General features: G+C 43.6%; 1 protein-coding gene across 7 annotated transcripts in view; it reads left to right on the top strand.

Annotated features, from left to right (window-relative positions):
• LOC121436941 (TSC22 domain family protein 3) overlaps positions 1–22419 on the top strand; it is a 67753-nt gene extending 45334 nt beyond the window's left edge. For 4 of the 7 annotated variants that reach the window (XM_041636845.1, XM_041636847.1, XM_041636844.1 and 1 more), the window contains exons 3-4: positions 19756–19807; positions 20841–22419. In XM_041636845.1, the coding sequence (XP_041492779.1) occupies positions 19756–19807; positions 20841–21071 (283 nt within the window). In that variant the 3' untranslated portion in view covers positions 21072–22419. Of the gene's footprint in view, positions 1–12704; positions 12854–18749; positions 19099–19296; positions 19448–19755; positions 19808–20840 lie in introns of those variants that run through there. The other 3 variants (XM_041636846.1, XM_041636843.1, XM_041636849.1) reach the window with 3 other exon arrangements.
• Positions 22420–22685: the final 266 nt, after the last annotated feature.

The raw sequence follows: 22685 nt of genomic DNA, 5'->3' as shown, positions 1-22685 counted from the left end.
GGAAGACAATTGATTTTTTGGAGTTGATCTTGTATCCTGCCACATTACTAAAGGTGTTTATCAGCTGTAGGAGTTCTTTGGTAGAGTTTTTGGGGTCGCTTATGTATACTATCATATCATCTGCAAATAACGAAAGCTTAACTTCTTCCTTTCCAATACGAATCCCTTGATCCCCTTATGGTGTCTTATTGCTGTTGCTAGAACTTCAAGCACTATATTGAAGAGGTATGGAGAGAGTGGACATCCTTGTCGTGTTCCTGATTTTAGTGGGATGGCTTTGAGTTTTTCTCCGTTTAATTTAATGTTAGCTGTTGGCTTGCTGTAAATAGCTTTTATTATATTTATGTATGACCCTTGTATCCTGTTTAAGATACTATCTATCATGGCTCATGAGCAAGAGGAAGCAGCAGCAGAATATCTGATACTCATCCAAAGCCTTGCCCTTTACAGAAAGTCTCTGTGTCACTTGTTTGTTGGCTGATTGGCTGGTATTCTCTTTGTGTGTCTCTGTCTCTGTCTCTCTCTTGCTTGAAGATACTTTACTTTCAATCCTCTAGATGCTACTTCTTCTTGGATTTAAACTGTAGCCCATTAGAAATGAAAGAGGCTACTGAAGGCTAGAGTAGGGAAGCCCAGGAGAATGTCTCAGCACCTCAGGATCTGGGAAAGTTCCTAAGAATGGGCTTGAGCCATGGTTCCTGTGGAGTAGGGCAGGGGGTGTATTGGGAGGGAAGAAACCCAGTGGTGGCTGGCAAGCCTCCACTCATTTGCATAAGCAGTAGAGGAGGGATTGTGTCTGAGTAAATGCAGGCAATAAGGGAGGGAGCAAACCTGTCCAAAAGTAAGGCTGGTCTCAAATAGCTCTAAAGGGGGACTGCACCAACCAGCTATGTCCTTGGAAAGAGGTTTGGGGAAGATGTTCATGTAGCCTTTGTGTGGGGAAGGTAAAAAAAAAAAAACCTTGGCAGTCGCTAGAGAAGGAAGCAGATTGGCCTAAGAAGCTGGAATTATGGAGGGGCCAGTCGGGGAGCTATTCAGGGAGCTGGCCTGGAGCCACGGGCCAGTCCCAAGGGGGTGAGCAGAGGCTTGAGAGCTCTGGGACCCAGTCCAACTCCTGACCTTGAGTCACCATGCTACTCTGCACTTTTCCTACCTCTGCCCAGACACCCAACAGGTCTCTGTTATTTTGGCTTCCCGTTTTACAGAAAACTATAAAGAAGTTACTTCCCTGGCTTCTCCTCCTGACTGACCCCAACCTTCCTATAACCCTCACACCACCCCTTCCACCTAGTCCAGCATCCTGTGAACTTCTTGGTCTTCTAGAAGTGCATTCTTGCTCCTTTGATTTCCAGAAACTTTCCCGGCACAGTACAGACTATTCGTGAACCAAACGGTACAGACATAACCTAGTTCTGTAAGCAAGGGCCTGACCATCTCACCTGGTTTGGGGCCTCTTGATTCAAAAGTTTATGCAGAAAAATCACTGCATCTAAGAACATGGCAGAAAGTGTTGAGCTGGTGTCAAATGTAAAAGTCACTTTTATTGTTTATTCAATCACTCTGTTTGTTGAGCATATACTGTGTGCCAGGTGCTGTTATGGGTACTGAGATATATGAATCTCAGTCTACATAGGCGTGTCATTTATGAAAGAAGCACCAAAACTTTATAAAACTGCAGCCCTGGCCCGCTCATCATATAGTTTAAGGAAATTTGGACCTGAAATTGTTATAGGACTTTTTTCAGAGTTGTTTTGGTAGCAAGAGACAACCAGGCCCAAATTCAGCTTTTCCTCACTACTATTCTAGCACTACTTGTACTATGTTCTGGAAAGAATATAATGCAACTGTAGGGGAATAGTTGTATTTATCCCTGTACATATACTCATATTTACCTGCTGTGATAGTATAGCATGGCCCTCTTGGCAATACTGAAAAATAGTTGATTTGCGATCTCCTTCACCATTGCCACCCTCACCTAAAATTATACTATGGACTTACCTCTCTTGATTAAAGCGCCTGTGATCTGACCAGGGAAAACACAAACAAATTTCTTTAATTTGTTCTTTAGGGCTAAATGCTAGGTATACTTGGTTTATGGAAGGTAGATCTGGAGTTTTCCTGAAAGCAGCTGTGCTGTGGAGAGGCCGTGCCCAGCCACCTCTGAAACTCCCAGGCAGTAGGAGGACAAGGACACAGGTCGTCTGAGGATAAAAGGAAGAGGAAGGTACCCAAAAAGGAAACAGGAAGGTTCTAAAACACAGGCTCCTACTTGAGTTTAGCCCGGGGCGGGGGACACCAGTCCTGCAAAGACACTGTGATGGGTGACAGTTTGTTTCAAAGTACATGTTTACCTTTGCTCTTTCCTTATACTGCCTTATACTCAGTCTTTTGTTCCTTCTACCTGGCCTCCTGGGTGGTTTGCACCTGTTTGTCACTGAAATGCAATTATTCCATCCTAGCATCCTAGAGGGCCCACTTGTCCTGGGATTCCCTCCTGATCTTGATAAGGACCCCTTCCCAATTCCCAGGCTGCTGTGATGAGAGGAATTACCCAAGAAGAGACATTGGATGTAAGTTACAGTCACTGTCAAGTATACAACTGTACCTGGAACACTCCTCAAAGGAAAAAATAAAGAAGATACAAAGGTCTGGAGACATAATAACTCAGTGATATAGTGCTTTACTGCAAACAAGCAATGCACAGTTAGAGACAAGCCAGTACTTTGGAATAGAATACCAAAGATTCTTATCTGGCCTATGCCACTAGTGTGCTGCAGTTCCGGCAATGATTCTCATCCATACAATAGGCCTCATATCATATAGTAATCGAGCTACTAAGATTATTGACAAGATTCAAAATGCTGAGGGGATAAACCAAAACCAAAAGTAGATACTGCTCTTAGGATAGGTAATCAGGACTTGAAAGCTGTTACTTTTATAGTTTAGACCAGATGATGCTTTGGAGGTCTCTCATTAGGTCAAGGCCTCACAGATCTTTCTCCCACAGTTTCCTTATATCCATTTTGCTTTAAACAAGGCCCACCTACAGAGCATCCCTTTGCTGGTGATTCAGGAGGAGAAATATTCCACTCACCTATTTTAAGCTGTTCTACATTTTCTACCACTGAGGTAGATGTGTTTATACAGGGAAGGACAGTCCTAGTCAAAACAAGATGAAAATACACTGCTGGCTGGGAGCCCCAGGCTAACTGGTTTCAGGTCCTCTCCCAGCTGTCAGCACCTCACAGCAGGGCCCTAGGGGCGGGAGGACACCCAAACTACCTCCTTGCCTCCTTCATGAGTGCCATCTGAGTCTGGTGTCTTCTGAGTTATCTCCAAGTTGGCCTCAAAGACCATAAAGTTTATTGCCTTCACAGGTGCCCATCACACATATTTGATTTCTTGACAGCTAGTCTTGAATATCTTGGCTCACTTTGCATGTCCTAGGCTACCAAGTAAGCAGTATTCTTTCCAATTCAGACCAAGCTAAGATCATCACGTTCCTTGAAAAAATAAAAAACCTAAAGGGTATTCTCTGAAAGGCTTTTCATTTTTAAGAGAATGCATGGAGATTTCAAAAGCAAGGGTGACATTGACAGAGAATTGCCTTTATCTTAGTGGATGTTAGGATATTTTTATCTAGATGGGTTTTGTCTCTTCCTCCCATGTCATCATTCAAGTTATACCACTGTCACTCAGGCCTGCTAGCCCTAAATCCCTCTTTGATATTAGTGCCAGTTGAGATTTGGCTGCCCTGCTCCTGGACTTTTATCACCCTCTACTGCTCCCTGTGGATGACCTGTTCCCAAACGACTCAGCCCCTTTAGCTAAAGATGGAAACTGACCAGAGAACCAAGAGTACATACTCAGGCAAACTGTCCCTTTTTATTTAAGTGGTTGGACTTTGCTTACAAGTTATCAGTGGCCACTTGCTCAGTTAAACTGTATTTCGGTTTGTAAGGAATGTTTGATCTTCAAGGGCCTTTCATGTATTAACTGTAAAGTTACTCTCAGACAATGAGTATTCCAAAGCTTAAGTGTTAACAAAAGGCCAATACATTAATTTGCCTATAGTTCTTTCTTGCTGAAACTATTAGCAAAATTCTAATTTTGAATTTCTATGCAATTAGAATAGGCATTTGGAACTGAAGCTGTGGGCTTTGCATTACATTTTATACTTTCATTACTAAATATATTTTATGCACTTATACATCAACAGAAACAAACAAATCCATGACAGAATTAGAACTTGGAAAACAGCTTTATATCCTCTTTCATGACTTGGATATTGTTAGGTTGGGAGCGTAGCTCCTAGTTCCTCGAATCTATCCCAGCCCCCAGGCCTGGTCTGGACTTCAAATTCCAGCAGGCCAGGTTCTGACCCCTCCCTGGGGGTGGGCTCAGGACCACTCCCCAGGGGACTTAAGTGACTCCCCAAAAGAGAAACACATGGTCTCCCTTTCTTCCTCCTGGGGTCGCGTTCCTGCGGCTTCCCGGTTTCCCCCTCGGGGCTACCCGAGAACACAGATCTCCCATTAAACCTGGATATTTCTTAATTTGGCTTGTTTTGATTTGGCTTGATTGGGAATTTTTTTTTTTTGAACTTCTTTTTTTTTTTATTTATTTATTTATTAAGGATTTCTGCCTCGTCCCCACAACCGCTTCCCATTTCCCTCCCCCTCCCCCGATCAAGTCCCCCCCCCTCATCTGCTTGAAGAGCAATCAGGGTTCCCTGACCTGTGGGAAGCCCAAGGACTGCCCACCTCTATCCAGGTCTCGTAAGGTGAGCATTCAAACTGCCTAGGCTCCCACAAAGCCAGTACGTGCAGTAGGATCAAAAACCCACTGCAATTGTTCTTGAATTCTCAGTATTCCTCATTGTCCGCTATGTTCAGCTAGTCCGGATTTATCCCATGCTTTTTCAGACCTAGGCCAGCTGGCCTTGGTGAGATCCCAATAGAACATCCCCATTGTCTTAGTGTGTGGGTGCACCCCTCGTGGTCCTGAGTTCCTTGCTCGTGCTCCGTCTCCTTCTGCTCCTGATTTGGACCTTGAGATTTCTGTCCGGTGCTCCCGTGTGGGTCTCTGTCTCTGTCTCCTTTCATCGCCTGATGAAGGTTAATATTCCTGAGGATGCCTATGTGTTTGTCTTTGGATTCGCCTTATTTAGCTTCTCTAGGAACATGAATTATAGGCTCAATGTCCTTTATTTATGGCTAGAAACCAAATATGAGTGAGTACATCCCATGTTCCTCTTTTTGGATCTGGCTTACCTCACTCAGGATAGTGTTTTCTATTTCCATCCATTTGTATGCAAAATTCAAGAAGTCCTTGTTTTTTACTGCTGAGTAATACAAGACACTTAAGGTCATGCTCAACTTCCTTAGCGATCAGGGAAATGCAAATCAAGACAACTTTAAGATACCACCTTACACCTGTCAGAATGGCTAAAATAAAAAACACCAATGATAGCCTTTGCTGGAGAGGTTGTGGAGAAAGGGGTACACTCACCCATTGCTGGTGGGAATGCAAACTTGTGCAACCACTCTGGAAAGCAGTGTTTCTGTTTCTCAGGAAATTCGGGATCAACCTACCCCTGGATCCAGCAATACCACTCTTGGGAATATACCCAAGAGAGGCCCTATCATACAACAAAAGTATATGCTCAACTATGTTCATGGCAGCATTGTTTGTAATAGCCAGAACCTGGAAACAACCTAGATGCCCTTCAACGGAAGAATGGATGAAGAAAGTATGGAATTGATTGGGAATTTTTGCGTCGTCAGGGAGCTCACATTAGGAAATTTTCCTAACAGATATCTTTCATAATAAACATTGCCTACATTCAGTCATTCCTCACCTCCTTCTTTTTAGTTTTTCTTGTTCTCTTTTCTTCATGTTACATTGTTCTCACTTATACATTTGTTTACATATATACATATATTATTGTCTAGGTTCTGCATGTGAGAGAGAACGTGATTTTTTTCTTTCTGAGATTGTATGACTTGATTAATATTGTGCATTCTAATTTATATATTGATGCCATTTTCATATCAATTCCTCAACTACCCTCCTCCACATAATTGGTGTAAATAACTTCTGAAGCCATTAGAACAAAATTATAAACTGGACAGAAATTTTGAAACAGTACTGGAAGGTTTTCATAATTAGAAAGCCATTTTTTCTAACCATTCTTTAGGATCATGTAGTATATCACATTCACATGTTCCCTTTTCATTCTCCAACAAATTAAGGAATGTGAGCGCCTAAAGCTTGTCAATAAACTCTAGAAATACAATACATACACACATATTATATATGTTTAGCATTTTTGTTCTGCTAAAAATAAAGTGAAATTATTCATTTCCAGACCTTAAGGTATCCATAATATATACACTTTGTGAGGCATTATATGAGAGGAAGAACATAGTTCCATTTTTATGGATAAGGATCTAACAACATAGGGTGTTTAAAAGTCATCTATGGCGTCTTCCAGCTGACCAGTAGGCAACGTGGGAAAAATACTCTGGTCTCCTGACATAATTTTCTTCTTGCTTGACAAGGTTTATTTAGGATGGATGTTAGAGTATCTCTCAAGAAAAGTACATTAGGAAATACCTCTTCACTCTTCTGTCATTACCATCTGTCTGAGGGACCTGTATCTGCATGTGGGCCAAATCCTTATTATAACTGCCTAGAGAGGACTCACTGGTCACATAACAGAAGTCAAAGGAGTATCTTTAAAAATCCCTTCTTGGCAGGACAGGCTCCAAAGCTACAGAGAAACCCTGTCTCGAAAAAACAAAAAACAAAAAAAAAATCCCTTCTTGGGGGCTGGAGAGATGGCTCAGCGGTTAAGAGCAGTGACTGCTCTTCCAGAGGACCTGGGTTCGATTCCCAGCACCCACATGGCAGCTCACAACTATCTGAAAATGCAGTTCCACAAGATCTGACACCTTCACACCAATGAACATAAAGTTAAATAAATCATTAAAAAATAATAAATAAAAATTTAAAAAAATAAAAATAAAAAATAAAAATCCCTTCTTAGCCATAGAGGTAATAACTGCCTATACTTAGCTATTCCTCAGGTTTTTTTCCCATATTTACTTTAGTTCTCTTGCAACTCTGTCAACAAACCTCACAGTATTATTAGTTTCAACAAATATCAGGATTACAGAGCTATTGACCAGGATTCATTAGGTTGCTGTTAGAGCTCTATCCCAGGATAGTGGAGCTAGTGTTCATCTTATTTTCAAGGTGTATGAACTTTGGCAGGAAGCTTTTCCTGGTCAGGCCCACAAACTCTCTTGTCTCTAGGTCTTAAAGGCTTCTTATGCTCATAAAACCTTCACCTATCATGATCCAGGCACTTCTGTCTTTGATTATTGACACAAAGGTAGCTATAAGTTGTTGTTTTTTTTTTTTAAATCTATACTGGCACTTTGAACTTTTCATTTCTGTGCTTTATCTTTACAGTATTCTTGTGGCCTTTAAAAGAAGTCTGTACTTGTTAAGGTGACTTCACTATTTCACATGCCTGCTTTCAGGAAGGACTGAGAGCTGTGTACCTCAGAGAACAGCTACAAGTTCATTGTCTTTGGTTTAATTGATTCTGTACCTATGGTTAGTCAGAACAGCATGGTGGCAGGAGCATGTGGCAAAGGCTACTCCCCTAATGGTGGACAGAGAACAGTGAAAGAAAGGGATGGGGAATGGGTATAATCTTCCAAGAATAGTCTAACATTAAACTTCTTTCCAGGTAGACCCCAACTCCTGAAATAGTGCCACCAGTTTGGGACCAAACATTCAACACATGACTCTGTTGGGGGTAATTTCATATTCAAACCATAATAACTGGTGTTTTAGGCTGGCACTAAAATTTTCCAGGTTTTTGACCCAAAGTATCTCTCTTTTAAAGTCTCACCTATAACACTGTATCAAGGAACAACAGAAACGAAAAAGATTAAAAAGATCATTCTGTTCCTGACGGAAATCAGGAAGTCCAGGTCTTGGGGAAAAGCATAGCCTTTGCTTATTTCTAAGCCCCAGAATATAGCAGTATAAAATAAAGATGAAAATGAAATACAATGCCCAACTACAGTTCACAGATCAGATGCTTATCACAGAGAGCAGTGAATTCCCCTCCTGTTATCCCTTGAGAGAGGGGAATTGGTAAGCAGTAGAGGCAGCCTCTTGACCAAGGACATAATCATAGCATAGAGTGATAGAGATGGTAGAAGTAGTTAAGTTTCAGCCGTGGATCAGGGTAGGCATGTGTGCAGCAAATAGTCCCCAATTAGGCATTTGTAGTCAGCCCTAGCAAGTTACTGATGGGGAATGAGTTACATCCCTCTGGCAAACCTAGGAAACAACCCAACCCACATTTGACTAGTTAGATGACAAGTGTGGACCTTCAGTAAAGCTAACTTCTGTAAATGGAGGTAAAGTCTGTTCATTGACTACGATGTTCAGAAAAGTCAGACCCTTCCTATTCTCTGGCCTGAGTTCTCTCTTCCCTGTTGTGATATCCCATTTCCAAACCTCCTGAGCTTCACAGACAGAATTCTCAAAACAGCTGTGAAGTGCCTTAGAAATAATCTATTTCTCATAGCAGGGGCAAAGTTTTCCAATGTTTATATATAAATCAAAGTATTTCAGAAAGGCTGACCATGGAGGCACACGCCTGTAATCCCAACACTGAGGAGGCTGAAGCAGGACTATTTCTGCAAGTTCAAGGTTAACATGGACTACAAAACAGGATCCAGGCCAGTCAAGACTGTATAGCAAGAAGCTGTCTCCACACCTCTCCTCCCCTCCCCCCAAAAAAGACATAAAACAAAAACAGAGTAGGTTTGACATTATCCCCCTAATAATAGCTCTCTTGTGGTCTTATCAAGTTTCTAAGAGTGAGAAACATGGAAAATTAAGTAATTGGCCTAGAATATGTTGAACTACATCATACAAAGTAGAACTCAGTATCTATCTATGGTACCACAGGAGCTATTTAGATAGGCCTTTTCTTGGTTCACACCTTTAAGCCATGATTCAAGCTCTGACTTGATTTAAAGTGCCCTGTCTTTCTATATTGCCATATACTATGGCCCTATTACCTTACTGAGAGTGATAGGGAAGCTGGCAACCAAGGAGAAAGGGAGATGAGACCTCTTTTTGCCTGCCTATCTCTAGGAATCAGACTTTGTGAAAGGCTAGAGAAGGAGGTGTTTGCATAATGTGTGTGTGTGTGTGCGCGCGTGCATGCTTTGTGCATCTCTTTCTTTCTGATAAGATGTGTGAATTCTTTGTCAGCAGCCCTTAAAAGCAGTTCCTTGGACTAGTGTAGAAGAGATGCATCCAAATGACCTAAAAACTAACCTTCCCTTCTCCTGACAAGTCTCACTAGCTAGAGCTAAAGCCTGAGAAGCTCACTGGAGTGTCCCATCACTATCCCTCCATGACCACTATCAAGATTTATTTTCTGTGAGTCTAAATTGTGTTCTAACTTAGATTGGCCGCTGACTACAGAAAGTGCTTCGATAATTTACTTCATACTGAAGCACTTTAACTATTAATGGCTGCCACTGGCACCTCTTTAGGGTTGCTTTCCATTGACAATAAAACTTTTCTAGTTCCTCAAAGTATAACTCCAGAAGATGTCACTGGAACCCAGAATCATGATGGTGATGGTGGTCTTTATAGGCACCACAGCTGAAGGTCTGGAAACAATTAGGATGAAGTTCTTCTCCTCTGTCCTTCAAATCACATTCAGAGGTAGCCAGTCACAAAAGGCTATGCCAGGATTGGCCCTAATTAGAACTGTCCTCTGGAAGAACCTGTAGGAGTCATTTCTTAGGCATCTCATATGATTGATTGTGTACAAATGTCACCTGTATTTATTTGTCCTTTATTTAAAAGACTCCATTATAATGAATATATGATTGACAACTTTGAAAATATAGTCCTGGCAGTGCCAAGGATTTCCTCTTCCCAGCGTGCAGTTAAATGTTTAAAGCTGGTTTCTCTAGTGACCATTTGAATGTCACTCCAAGTTTCTTCTAAGATCCTGTCACCTGTGACTTCTATACAACACATAGCCAGCTCAGAATGACAGAATAGAGGCCCTGCCTTTTGACACTAACATAAACTCTAGAGTTTACATTGTCTTGTCATATCTTATTATCTTACTATCCCTTTGAGGACGTAAGGAAGCTGGAAAAAGCAAAGGAAGAGCAGAGGGATGGAGGGAGAAGGAATGAACTTCTTTCCCTGACTATCTCCAGGAATTGGACTGTATTAATGGTTGAGGAAGGTGTTTGCATTGGGAGGGATTATGTGTGTGTGTGTGTGTTTTCTCTTTCTTCCTGAGAAGGTGTGTGTATCCCTTGTCAGCATTTCTTAAACCTGTTGAAAGGCCTTCCTTAACCACTCCCATCACTCCTTTAAGTGTTCTCTGGCACTATTCCCATGGTTGGGGGGCCCTGCCCAAGGAATAATTCCACCTATTTTTCTGCTTTCTGTTTTGAGAGAAGTATTTCTCAGCCAATTTCTGTATCCCCACTGTGGCCTCCCACTCTATCTAAACTGCCTTCTCACCATCCAGGAAACCCCAGGGTAGGGTGTGGACAGACCAGACCCTTTGAAATCTGTAGCGCCTCTCTCTACAAGTTATAGAGTTCCACAAAAGAGACCCAAGGATCCACCTCAAGTGACTGTTTGGTGAATAGCTCTGCTGTGATGTAAAGGAGCTTTACTAAGCACAATGTAAGACCCATTGTAGATTCAGGAAACAAAATCCCTGAAGAAGCTGGCATTATTAGTATTAGCCATTCCTTTTTTTTTTTTTTTTTTTTTTTTTTTTTTTTTGGTTTTTCGAGACAGGGTTTCTCTGTGGTTTTGGAGCCTGTCCTGGGACTAGCTCTTGTAGACCAGGCTGGTCTCGAACTCACAGAAATCCGCCTGCCTCTGCCTCCCAAGTGCTGGGATTAAATATTAGCCATTCTTATATTCCTTAGAGAACTTATATCACTTCAAAGGTCACCTATTTTATTGTGGGTCACCCAGTGAAGCCAGGTGTTCCACCTTAGAGCCTGTGCCTTCTTCACAAACCCCTTGACTGCTAACTCTGCCTCCCTGACAAGTTCCTCTGCCTTATTAGCAAGCCCCTTGTCTGTTGTCTCTGCCACCCTAACAGAGTTCTCTTGGTTTTTGTCTCCTAAGCATTTCTAGTAGCCTTAAGTCCTTGATGTAACAATCAAAGTAACCTTGGCAACTGCCAGAAAAAAAAAAAAGATTTGGAATTTTGGCTCTCAAGATGGCTTCACAGAGCAAAGTGGGTAAGAAGACCCTGCCAGTGTGTCCTTGGTCATATTACACTCTTATTTTCCCAGCCTCTGTAAGGCTATAGTGCACCAAGATTTTCAGAGAGAAGTTATTTGCCTTTATTAATATGTCTCTTGGCTTGGGGATGGATGTGCAAACAACCCCAGTATCTGCTTCATAAAGGATATGGAATGAGATTAAGATTGAGTTGGCCAAGGGAGAAAGGTCAAGAACATGACAGGGAGAAGTGAACCCCCCATGGTGGCCTTGCATTACAAACCCTTCTTGGCACTGTCAGTCACTGTGTTAGAGAAAACAGATCCTACAAAAACACCATATTCTGTGGCGGCTATATTATCAGCTTCAGGTAGGCAGTAGCCAAAGAGAGGAGAGGATGGGAATAAGAAAACTTTACTCTTCACTTTGAAATTATGCCCAGAGGTAGAAATGGTATGGTCCCCATGAACTCCAAGCTACACTCCTGTGCCAAACCCTAGTTTTTTGTTTTGTTTTGTTTTCTTTACATAAACTTTTCACCAAGGTCTAACAGTAGGGAGAAATTCTAAACTTGCCAAAAACTTAAGATATTCTAGAAGGAATCATAATTGATATCTTATATTACCAGTTTGCTTTTTAATTATGTTAATTTTACAAACCTCTTTTTCATGAAATTTATAGTTATTGGTAAGGGTGAAAATGTGAAGAAGGCTTGGAAAAATTAAGGAGATTGATTGTGACAGCCACAAGGTATAAAGGGAAAGGAGACAGGCATAAATACTGACACAAGGTTCATGAAATTCGAGATCCACTGAGGTTAAACTACATTCCTGAAAAGTCATCAATAGTTCCATTCCTGTTGAGACTCCAATATAAGACCTCCCCACAGCTAGCCACCAAAGTCGGGGTAATGAAGGTGGTTTGAGGAGAGCAATGTTTACTCATGTTAATGAGGGCGGGGGTAGGGGAGGTGAGGGCAGAATGCCTATTGAAATTCTGCCTCCTATCCCTAGTGTCACTCAGATATTGTTTGTGAAGCTCACACGGGACCCTGTCCAGGAGGGAGCTGAAAGGCACAATTCATTGTTCTTGCCATCATCCAGTGCCAGGGTGTGCCCCAAATCATTTGCTAGAGCTGCTTCTCCAAGAGAGTACCCATCTTTCTACCAGGATTCTACTTGTCCCCCACACCCGCAATACCATTGCCTTCTGCATTTGCATCTACATCCTCCCCACTTTCCCGCCCAACAAAATTAAGGCTCTGGGTCCTGGCTATGCAAGGCAATTCACATGATCTACAGAGAACAAGACACTTTCACTGTCACCGTCTTTTCTTCTTGCTTCTCTCCTTCTGAACATTGGGGATTTTCCATGAAGTCAAAATAACTATGTAAGTGGCAGTGGCCTTCGTGTCTATAGTCTCCCACATTGGAGTGGAACCAGAGGGGAAGAGAGAAGATAAGAAAGAAACAAGGACAGATTATACCATGGCATTTCAGCCTCCGTATTCCCCCAGCCTCTTCAGAAAATGGGACAAGTAAGTAACCAGAACTAGACAGACCCTAGATAGAAGGGGGCTATATCTGGAGGAGTAACTGGGGAGGGATTTTTTTGACCTATCCCATTAGCACTGTACTAATGCTCAGGCGTTCAATATCCTTTTTGTATTTCCCTTTCTAGCTCCTAACCCAATATTTGTTTTGTGGCTGGTCCCACACCTCTCGCATCATGTCCTTTTCCGCTTCTCCTGACATAGGACCCTGTGTTTTGCTGGCAATATTGCTGAATCCTTGGGTGGAACATTCCCTGTAGAAAATACGGAAGACTTGCCTATAAATAGTTTCCTTCTGGCTGTGTGGTACACAATGCTTCAAGTGTGACAAAAAGGGAAGTAAGATGTTCCCCCTTGCTGCCTCCTCCAACCTACCACACCCACCCAAGCCTGATCTCCACCCTTTCGCACCATGCTGAGATCCCATGTGAGGTTTATGCTGCTAGGATTTTTCCCAGTAACCTATCTACTGGTAGTAGGAGCTCTTGTCCGGATGACTTTGACATTTAAAGTAGAACAGACCAATGGGAATGTGAACATATTCTTCCAGCTCAAACAATAAACTACCTCCCATGGCCTCCTGAAATGAGGAAAATTGATCCATCCTCATTACCTTTAGGAGGTCACCCCTGAGGGAGGTAGGGCCAGCTATGTCTGCTTCCTTGCAAAAAGTACTGTGGTGTTAGGGCTAAAAGTGAAGCCAGTGAAGGGCCTAGCTCATCAGCAGGTACTGCTGGCGTGCTGGCTTCAGATCTAGGCTATATTTATAAGTTGTGGGGTAGAAGAAGAGGCTTAGAAATATTTCTGAATGTTGATGTTGTTGGGCTGTTGAAGCCTTGAGTTGCTCGTTCCTGTGTGGAGTCCACTTGTGCAGGAAAGAAGGATAAGATCAGTACTTTACTCAGAAGTATTAGACTAGATAATGGATATAATGTACTGTGCAATCTTTCACCCACTCCAAGGGTTGGTGCAAATGTTTTAAACAGAAGAGTTTTCTGGTATGCTGAGGGTTAACCATAAAACTAACCATTTAGGTTCAACCCCCTTCCCCAATCTCCCTTGTCCTTATTAGAAAATCTTTGTATAGAGACATTTACAGAAGTTTTTTTTTTCTTTATATAACCCTGGGATCCAGTAATTCTCTGGAAACTGAGATAAAGCTTACTTTTCACATACAGAACTATGGACGTATAGCAGAAGAGAGAGATTGGTCTAAGTGTGGGCTGAATCCACAGGATAGTGGGTCAGTCAGAAAAACAAAACCACTAAGTTCATGGTATAAATTTGCCCCTCCCCTCCCCTCCCCTCCCCTCCCCTCCCCTCTCCTCTCCTCTCCTCTCCTTTCCTTTCCTTTCCTTTCCTTCCTAAGGGTTCACTCACTCCATAGCCCTGACTAACCTACACACACCAGACTGGCCTTGAACTCACAGAAATCTGCCTGCCTCTGTCTCTGCCTCTTGGTATTAAAAGCATGCCACAATGCCCAACTAAGCTTGTTTACTTACTGACCTCATTCTAAAGACAATACAGCAAGAATAAGAAAAAATGGAGAGATTTAACTAAGGATATCGGTAAGTGGAGGGGGGGGCAAAATTTTGAGGTTTAAATAGATTGTGATTGTTATTCTAAAACCACACACTTTATTTGGAATAGTGTGTGCTCTGGAACTATATATTCATTCCTTTATGGAATCACCAGTAGCTTCTATTTCTTAGACTGGCATGACTTTGAAGACTTCTCAATTGTGTTTTGAACTGATCTAAATGAACATGGCCCTTTTCTTTTTTTTTCAGTTTAATCAGTTTTATTTTATTTTTTTATTTGCAATACTTTTGGCCAATAACTTAAATGTATTTTTGCCTAACGCTTATATCCTAAACTAACCCATCTCCATTAATCTGTGTATCGCCATGTGGCTGTGGCTTACTGGGTAAAGTTCCATCCGGCGGGTGTCTGTCTCTGGAGGGGCTCCACGGCTTCTCCCTGACTCTGCCTGCGCTCTTTAGATCTCTTTCAACCTGGCTTTACTCTGTTAAGCCATTGGCCGAAAGCAGTTTCTTTATTCATTAACCAGTAAAAGCAACATGGCCCTTTTCTAAAGCTCTTAAGGACAGTCTGATTATTTTTCCCATCTCCAAGTGTCAGAAAAGCTGACTATGCTTAAAACTCAAAGTTGGCCTTAGAGCCTCTTGTCTGTCACCAAAGTTGCTAGCATCCTACAGGCATTTTCTCTCCACCCTTTCTTTCCTCCTTACCCTTCTCTGACTCCTCCAATTCATCCCTCCAACTTCAGTAATCTCTGCTCTTTCAGTAAACCTATTTCCTGACCAACAATTATCCATTAGCTGGTATAGTCAAACAAACAAACTTAGTTTCTTGGTCAGTAGATTTGTGCTAGAGTCCTAGCTCTGCAATGTATTCACCATGTTGGGCAAGGTACCAGACCCTCAGGGTTTTTTTTATTTGTAAATGGTAGTGATATTGCCTAAAATGCAGGGTTTATGGTATAGCCAGCACAGTGTCAGCTCATAGCTAGTGCTATGGTAGCTATTATAGTCAGTGAATCTCAAACTCAGGTTGTTTTTTATTTGAAGTATTATTAGTGAGCAATTCAATTCAACCTTGTGAGCAACCCCTGTTTCCTCTTTTCTTTCCTCAAAGTACCTGAAATTCTCTGTCACTGTTTCCAAATGAAGAAACCTTCATCAAAATGGTTGTTTTACTTCTCTTGTACATCATTTTCCTGGTGGTATTTTGCCCCTGCCAACCTGTCTTATCCCTACCTCCCACTGTCTTCTTGGGGTGGGTGAGTAGCAGTAGTTTAGGAAAAATTTACAAAGCAATAAAAAAATCAACTCAGAAGTTTTTTTCAGACCAAGAAAGCTCTAGGTGGCAGAGGGAAGATTAATAAATCAGGAAACTCCAAGAGCAGCTAAGCTGCTAATTTAAAAGGTTTTTTTCTCCTCGGTTAATTTTTTTTTTTTTTTTTTGGTTTTTCGAGACAGGGTTTCTCTGCGGCTTTGGTTCCTGTCCTGGAACTAGCTCTGTAGACCAGGCTGGTCTCGAACTCAAAGAGATCCGCCTGCCTCTGCCTCCCGAGTGCTGGGATTAAAGGCATGTGCCACCATCGCCCGGCTGCGGATAATGTTCTTAATGACCTATAAATACTACCTATACTTTGTTCTGTCTGCTGCACACCACTTAGTGCAAACACCACATTCAGGGAGTCCGAAGTTAACAATGTCTTGAGGTTGGCATTTTCTCCCACCTAAATGGTATGGAATGGGCTATGCAAAAGATTTGCTTGGAGAGTTTATTGGTCATCTCTTTGCTTTTTGTTGTTGTTTTGGTTTTTGTTTTGTTTTGTTTTTCAAGACAGGGTCTCTCTGTAGCTTTTGAGCCTGTCCTGGAACTAGCTCTTGTAGACCAGACCAGGCTGGCCTCAAAATCACAGAGATCCACCCGCCTCTGCCTCCCGAGTGCTGGGATTAAAGGCGGGCACCACCACTGCCGGGCGCTTGGTCAGCTCTTTGCAACTGCAGTGGACATTGAATATTTTACCATTGAAATCTACCAGTGGAGCCCCATTTCATAGTTGAAAACAGTGACTGTTCAGTGACATAAATGCACTAAAAGCCAGGAGGAAATCAAGGTCTTCAGATTGGGCTTGGCTGGGGCCTTAGCCAGGGTGTCAGTACCAGGTACCTGTCTAAGAAATATCCTGAAGCAAATAATTACCTCCTTTGCTGATAAGAGGTCCCGGTACTTTTCCAATAGAACGATTGCCCTGGGTTGTTTCATTGGACCATAGCTTGTGGAGCACTGATTTATGTGTACTTGCCTTAACATCATGCAAACTATTGTATATGTTGGTGGAACCTAATGTTCCTCTAGTCCTAGGTTGGTGTAAACAGTATTGGTGATTGCATCACTTATCCCTGTCTCTGCCCACGCTGTTTCTTATCCTTGCAGTTCTAATTTTATCCACCAGGTGGCCTCTCTTAGGCAGGAGTAGGAAGAACCTCAAGGCTTTAGATGCCACCTCCTTTTTCAGTCTTTTTCTTTCTTTCCTTCCTTCCTTCCTTCCTTCCTTCCTTCCTTCCTTTCTTTTTAATGCCCAAAAGAATGAAAATACATTTTGATGCAAACATGTGTAATTTTATTAAACAACAGAAACCTCTTTCCTTATGGTATCATTAAGTACTCTTCAATGGTGTATATATATAGTTGGATCCATTACTACTAGACACTTAGGTCCACAATGTACCAGCTTAGTTTCCTGTATTCTGAAGTAAACAGAAGTGGGCAAATAAAAGTGAATTTATTTATAGTTTGGCCAAATTTTTCCCAGGGGTGGAGTTTCTCTTTGGATTCCCTGTATCATTCATTATTTCATATTTTATAGGAATGATAAAACAAAAGTTAAGAAAGCAGGAAATATGCACAAGTAAATGGAACTGTTATCAGGACTTTGAGATTTCTGGAGGAGGCAAGTTCCCCTTGATGTCAGTGCTTCAGGGTTCTCAGCTTGGGAGCACCTGGAGAAATTCTAAATCTTCCTTTCCTCCGGGCTCTGTTGACACTGGAGCTATTTTTCCTGAGGCAATTTATGTGTAGCTTTGGTTTGTAGTTTTCTTCTTCAGCTTGCTGTTTATAAGAAAGATTTAGAAATATTTTTGGTTGTGAGCCTAGCCTTTAATGGATGAGCCATCCCTCCATCCCTTAAAAATCTTTTAAAAAATAGTTAGCCAAGTCATGTTGGTGTAGTCTACAATCACAGCATGTAAGAGAATTATGATTGGAGGTCAGCTTGAGCTGCATAGATAGACCCTGCCTGTAAGTAAGTAAAAAAAAAAAAAATAAAAATAGGGCTGGAGAGATGACTCAGCAGCAAGAGCGCTGGCTACTCTTCCAGAGGACCCAGTTGATTGCCAGCACCACATGATTGTTCACAATCTTCTGTAACTCCAGTCCCAGAGGATCCAATGCCCTCTTCTGGCCTCCTCAGACAGACAGACACCAGACACTCATGTGGTGCACAGACATACATACCAGCAAAACACTCATACACATAAAATAAAATAAATAGGGACATGAGCTCTCAGGTAATAGTGGTGAATGTATTTTCTTGCAGAGTAGGGTGTAGAGACCAAAGAGAAAAGGACTGGCATCTGTGGTCACTCCATTGCCAACTCCACTGCTCTGTCTTCTTTCCACATCTTCTGTCACCCACCTACTGCTCCCTAGTGTGTGTCTATCTCATCAGCTCTTGAACCCTCTTTCCCCCATACACATGCACTCACAGATCCGTGCACACCTGTGAGTGTATTACATGCAAACCACCCATTATTCCCATACTTGTACTTCTCAAGGAAGAGATGAGTTGAGTGGGTCCTGAAGTTTAGACCAGGCTGGGTAGGCATCTGGCTGATGCTTTGCTAGACAGCTGCATTGCTGAGTGAGTGAACATACAGATGGAAAGTCTGTGTCCAAGGAAAGATGCAGTCAGCTGGAGAAAGTGAGACTCCTAATGGTGGGGGTAGGCATTCAGAGAGTGACAGGAGAGCATTGCAAAGTCAGTTAGAGCACATGGATTGGCACCCGGAAAGCTTTTAAATGCAGTACCGCCCTCTACTGAATGCTTTCTACCTGCTGTTCATTTCTCTAGAAAAGAGCTCCAGTTTGGTTTTTACCAGCCTCCAAAGTCCTCTTTGGAGATGCCAATTGGCACAAGAAAGTGCTGAACTGTTTACACTCCCTGACTAAGGTTCACCGAGGGGGATGTGGTTTAAATGGGCCACAAAGCCCAGTACAGGACTCATTTGCATGGCCCTGACGCCCTGTGACGCAGCGGGCTCCTCCTATATAAAGAAGCAGGAGCCGAAATTATCTCTGAGTCTGGGTTGGGCTGGCAGCTGTGGAGTTGTGACACACTTGGTGACTTCCCTCGAGCTTGAAGTGCCTGACTTGCTCAGGTTCTGCCAGGCAGACTTCCTTCTAAGCTCCAGGGCCGAATTGCGGCTCCAGAGCCTATCCCGTAGCAGCGCGCCAGCAGCCACCCAAACCAGCCACAGCTCCCCCCCCCCCCCCCCCCCGGCAACTCGAATCATGAACACCGAAATGTATCAGACCCCCATGGAGGTGGCGGTCTATCAGCTGCACAATTTCTCCATCTCCTTCTTCTCTTCTCTGCTCGGAGGGGATGTGGTTTCCGTTAAGCTGGATAACAGGTAACCACTTGCCCTAGCTCGCGCGCTGAATCGAGCCGCGGAGCCCACGGGGCTGGGCTCCGAGGTGGATCACATAGCTAGCTAGCCTTGCTCTGGTCCCTGTTTCCCCGCGGTGTAGCATCCTGGGAAGGGGCGGGGGTAGGGGACGCAGGAGGGGGGGTCACCTCTACGCTGGGATCTGCCGGCGGAGCGTCCCTGCGGCTGCCGCGCCGCGGTGAGAACTAGCAGCTGCCGCTGCTAAGGCAGAGGGGCGGCGAGCTAGGCAGGGCCGGGGCAGGCTGTGCACCGTCTGGGGAAAGGTCCGAAGCTTCTAAATCGAGAAGGAATTCCTAGCTAGGTCCGGAGATTGGTAGGTTTGCCCGGGACCTTTGGGGCCCCGCAGCGGGGGGGCTTTACTTGGGCGCGCGCTCTATTGTTTGCAAATAGCCTGAAAGCAGGCCGCTCAGGCCCGGGCGCCTCAGAACCGCGCAGAGCTCCAATCCTTTGGAACTCAGGGCGGCGCCCAAGCAAGGTTAGCGGGGTTAGAGAAGTGCAGTTTCCTGCAGGGGTGGAGAGAGACCTTAAGTGCCTGGAATTAAGGCCAAGGAGGCAGGAGAGAAGAAGACCCTAGGCAGGCTTAGAGTGAGTAATGGGTGGCTTTGCTTTTTGTCTTGGCAGTGCCTCTGGAGCCAGCGTGGTGGCCCTAGACAACAAGATTGAGCAGGCCATGGTGAGTGCATCACTGTGTCATTACCGTCCCCTGACTTATTTGTAGCTTATGTAACTCTGGACAGTTTGAGGGGGTGGATGCAAAAACGTTTAGCCAGGACCCTAAAGAAAATAACTGCCAGCTTCCTATTCTCACTGGAGACCATTAGCGGGATGTCTTTTAGGACATTCCTAGTCTGCCCTTGGTACACTACCTCCTTTTTGACTCCTCCTCTATCCCAGGGCTTTGCAGCAGCCTATGGCTCCCTCCTGAATGGTGCAAGGTGAGAATTGCAACTCTTGGATTTGTCTGTTTCCTGCAGTTGGCAGGGGCCAGAGCTCATTGGATGCAGTTGCACTGCAGTGCCTCTGCAGATCCTGGGCTGGGGTCAGGAGTTGGGAGGAAACAGAAAGCAAAGCACCCCACCCTTTTGCTGGCCTGCTTCTTAATAGGTAGAGGTCACACTCCACCAAACAGCCAAAATGCTGCAGAGACTTGGGACGTCTTCCAGTGATAAGCTCCTCAACTGTGCTGTGGGGCTTAATGGCACAGTTCCCTATCCCTCAATAAATTCAAAGGGTACGGAAAGCTCTGCCTCTCCCCAGAGTAAGGTTCATGTGTCCTATTTGAGTTTTCAAGACAAAGGTGACTCGATGTGCGTTTTTAGGAGATAACAATTTCATATTATTGGCAATTGTTTATAAAACAGACCAAGAATATGGGGTGCACTGTAGGCTTCCCCCAGATTTGTGCCATAAAATTATCTCAGGATAAACTGAGAGGTCTTAACCTAGTCAGACTTGAAAATCATGAGTAATTTGGAGAGTCTGGAACAAAGTTGGGCTCCCAACCCTGACATGGCCCAAATTCTGCAACTGTCCTAAGCAAGAGTCTTAAGTGTGTAAGAATAGGGCAAAGAAGTGAGCTCTAGGAACGATGTGCTGGGTGAGAGTTGCATGATGGTGGCATGAAGACCAGTGCAGCAGATTGATAGCAGAGTGACAGTGCTGCGGAGGGGCCATGGTGGCTAACAAATAGTTTTGTTCCATGACAGGATCTAGTGAAGAGTCATCTGATGTATGCTGTGAGAGAGGAGGTGGAGCTCCTAAAGGAGCAGATCCGTGAGCTGGTGGAGAAGAACTCCCAGCTGGAGCGTGAGAACACCCTCCTGAAGACCCTGGCAAGCCCAGAGCAGCTGGAAAAGTTCCAGTCCAGGCTGAGCCCTGAAGAGCCAGCACCCGAAGCCCCAGAAACCCCAGAAGCCCCTGGTGGTTCTGCGGTGTAAGTGGCTCTGTCCTCAGGGTGGGCAGAGCCACAACTTGTTCTACCTAGTTCTTTCCAGTTTGTTTTTTGGCTCCCCAAGCGTCATCTCATGTGGAGAACTTTGCAACTAACATAGCTGGTGCCAAGAGATGTCTCAAGGACATGGCCATCTGGGTCCACTCCAGTGACAGACCCCTGACAAAGAGCAGGTCCCTGGAGACTGAGTTGCATGGGGCCTAGTAACCCCAAGCCAGTGAGCCTCTCATGCTACCGGGCCCAGGGGCTTCCAGGGCCTGGGCAACTTAGTTACAGCTGGCAAAGGAGAAAGTAGTTTGAGATGTAATGCCAGTGTGCTCCAGAAAGTATAAGGGGTCTGTTTTTCATTTCCATGGACATCTTCCACAACTTCATCTGACAATAACTGTTCCTATGAAGAAGCCACTTGTGTTTTAAGCAGAGGCAACCTCTCTCTTCTCCTCTGTCTTGCCCAGGCAGGGGCAGAGATGGGAGAGATTGAGCCAAGTCAGCCTTCTGTTGGTTAATATGGTATATTGCATGGCTTTGTGCACAGCCCAGTGTGGGATTACAGCTTTGGGATGACCGCTTACAAAGTTCTGTTTGGTTAGTGTTGGCATAGTTTTTCTATATAGCCATAAATGCATATATATATACCCATAGGGCTAGATCTATATCTTAGTGTAGTGATGTATACATATACACATACACCTACATGTTGAAGGGCCTAATCAGCTTTGGGAGTACTGACTGGTCCCTTGTCTCTTAAAGCTAATTTTTTGACTGTGCTAATTTACCAAATTGATCCACTTTGTCCTTTAGATTAATTAAGACTCAAGATACAAGGGAGGGAGAGGGGGACCAGCCTCACAATGCAGCCACAGATGCCTTGCTGCTGCATCCCTCCCCCATCTGTCCACTGAAGACACTGAAGTCCTCATTTGAATGCCAAACCCACCATTCATTGGTGCTGACTACATAGAATGGGGTTGAGAGAAGATCAGTTTGGACTTCACTTTTTTGTTTGAGGTTTTTTTTTTTAATTGTTTTTGTTTGTGTTGTTGGTTTTGTGTTGTTGTTGTTGTTTTGGGGGGTTGGGTTTTTTGTTTTTTTTTGTTTTTTTTCTTGTAAGAAACTTTGGGATGAATTAAAGGATGGAGTCCTGTGTTGGATAAGAGAAGTAAATGGTTTTGATTCCTTGGGGGCCTGGGAGATGTACCCAGGAAGTTTGTGTAAGGAGGTTCTGTGACAGTGGACACTTTCCACTTTCTGACACCTTATCCTGCTGTATGTCTTCAGGATTTGGATTTTTCAGATGTAGCTTGAAATTTCAATAAACTTTGCTCTTTTTTTTTCTAAAAATAAACTTGGTGTCTGACTGTATACATAGACTGGGTGGGCATTTGATAGAGGGAAAATGTTTTACTAGTCTGTCCAATATTTGCTGAACACCCGGGAAGGGCTGCTGCCTCCCTGATGGTGTGTCATTTACATAGTCTCTACATGCTTTTGCTCTTATACCTCTCTGTCCACATAGGGAAGCTGAGACTCAGCAAGTTTAAGTAACTTATCCAAAATCACACAGCCCTTATGAAAATTTGGACACATCTTAGCCTTCCTA

Source organism: Microtus oregoni, unplaced genomic scaffold (assembly GCF_018167655.1).
Source record: "Microtus oregoni isolate MIOR12 unplaced genomic scaffold, Mior012 000050F_009, whole genome shotgun sequence".
Taxonomy (NCBI): domain Eukaryota; kingdom Metazoa; phylum Chordata; class Mammalia; order Rodentia; family Cricetidae; genus Microtus; species Microtus oregoni.
Note: the sequence above shows the minus strand (reverse complement) of the source record. Positions and strands in the feature narration are given on the sequence as shown.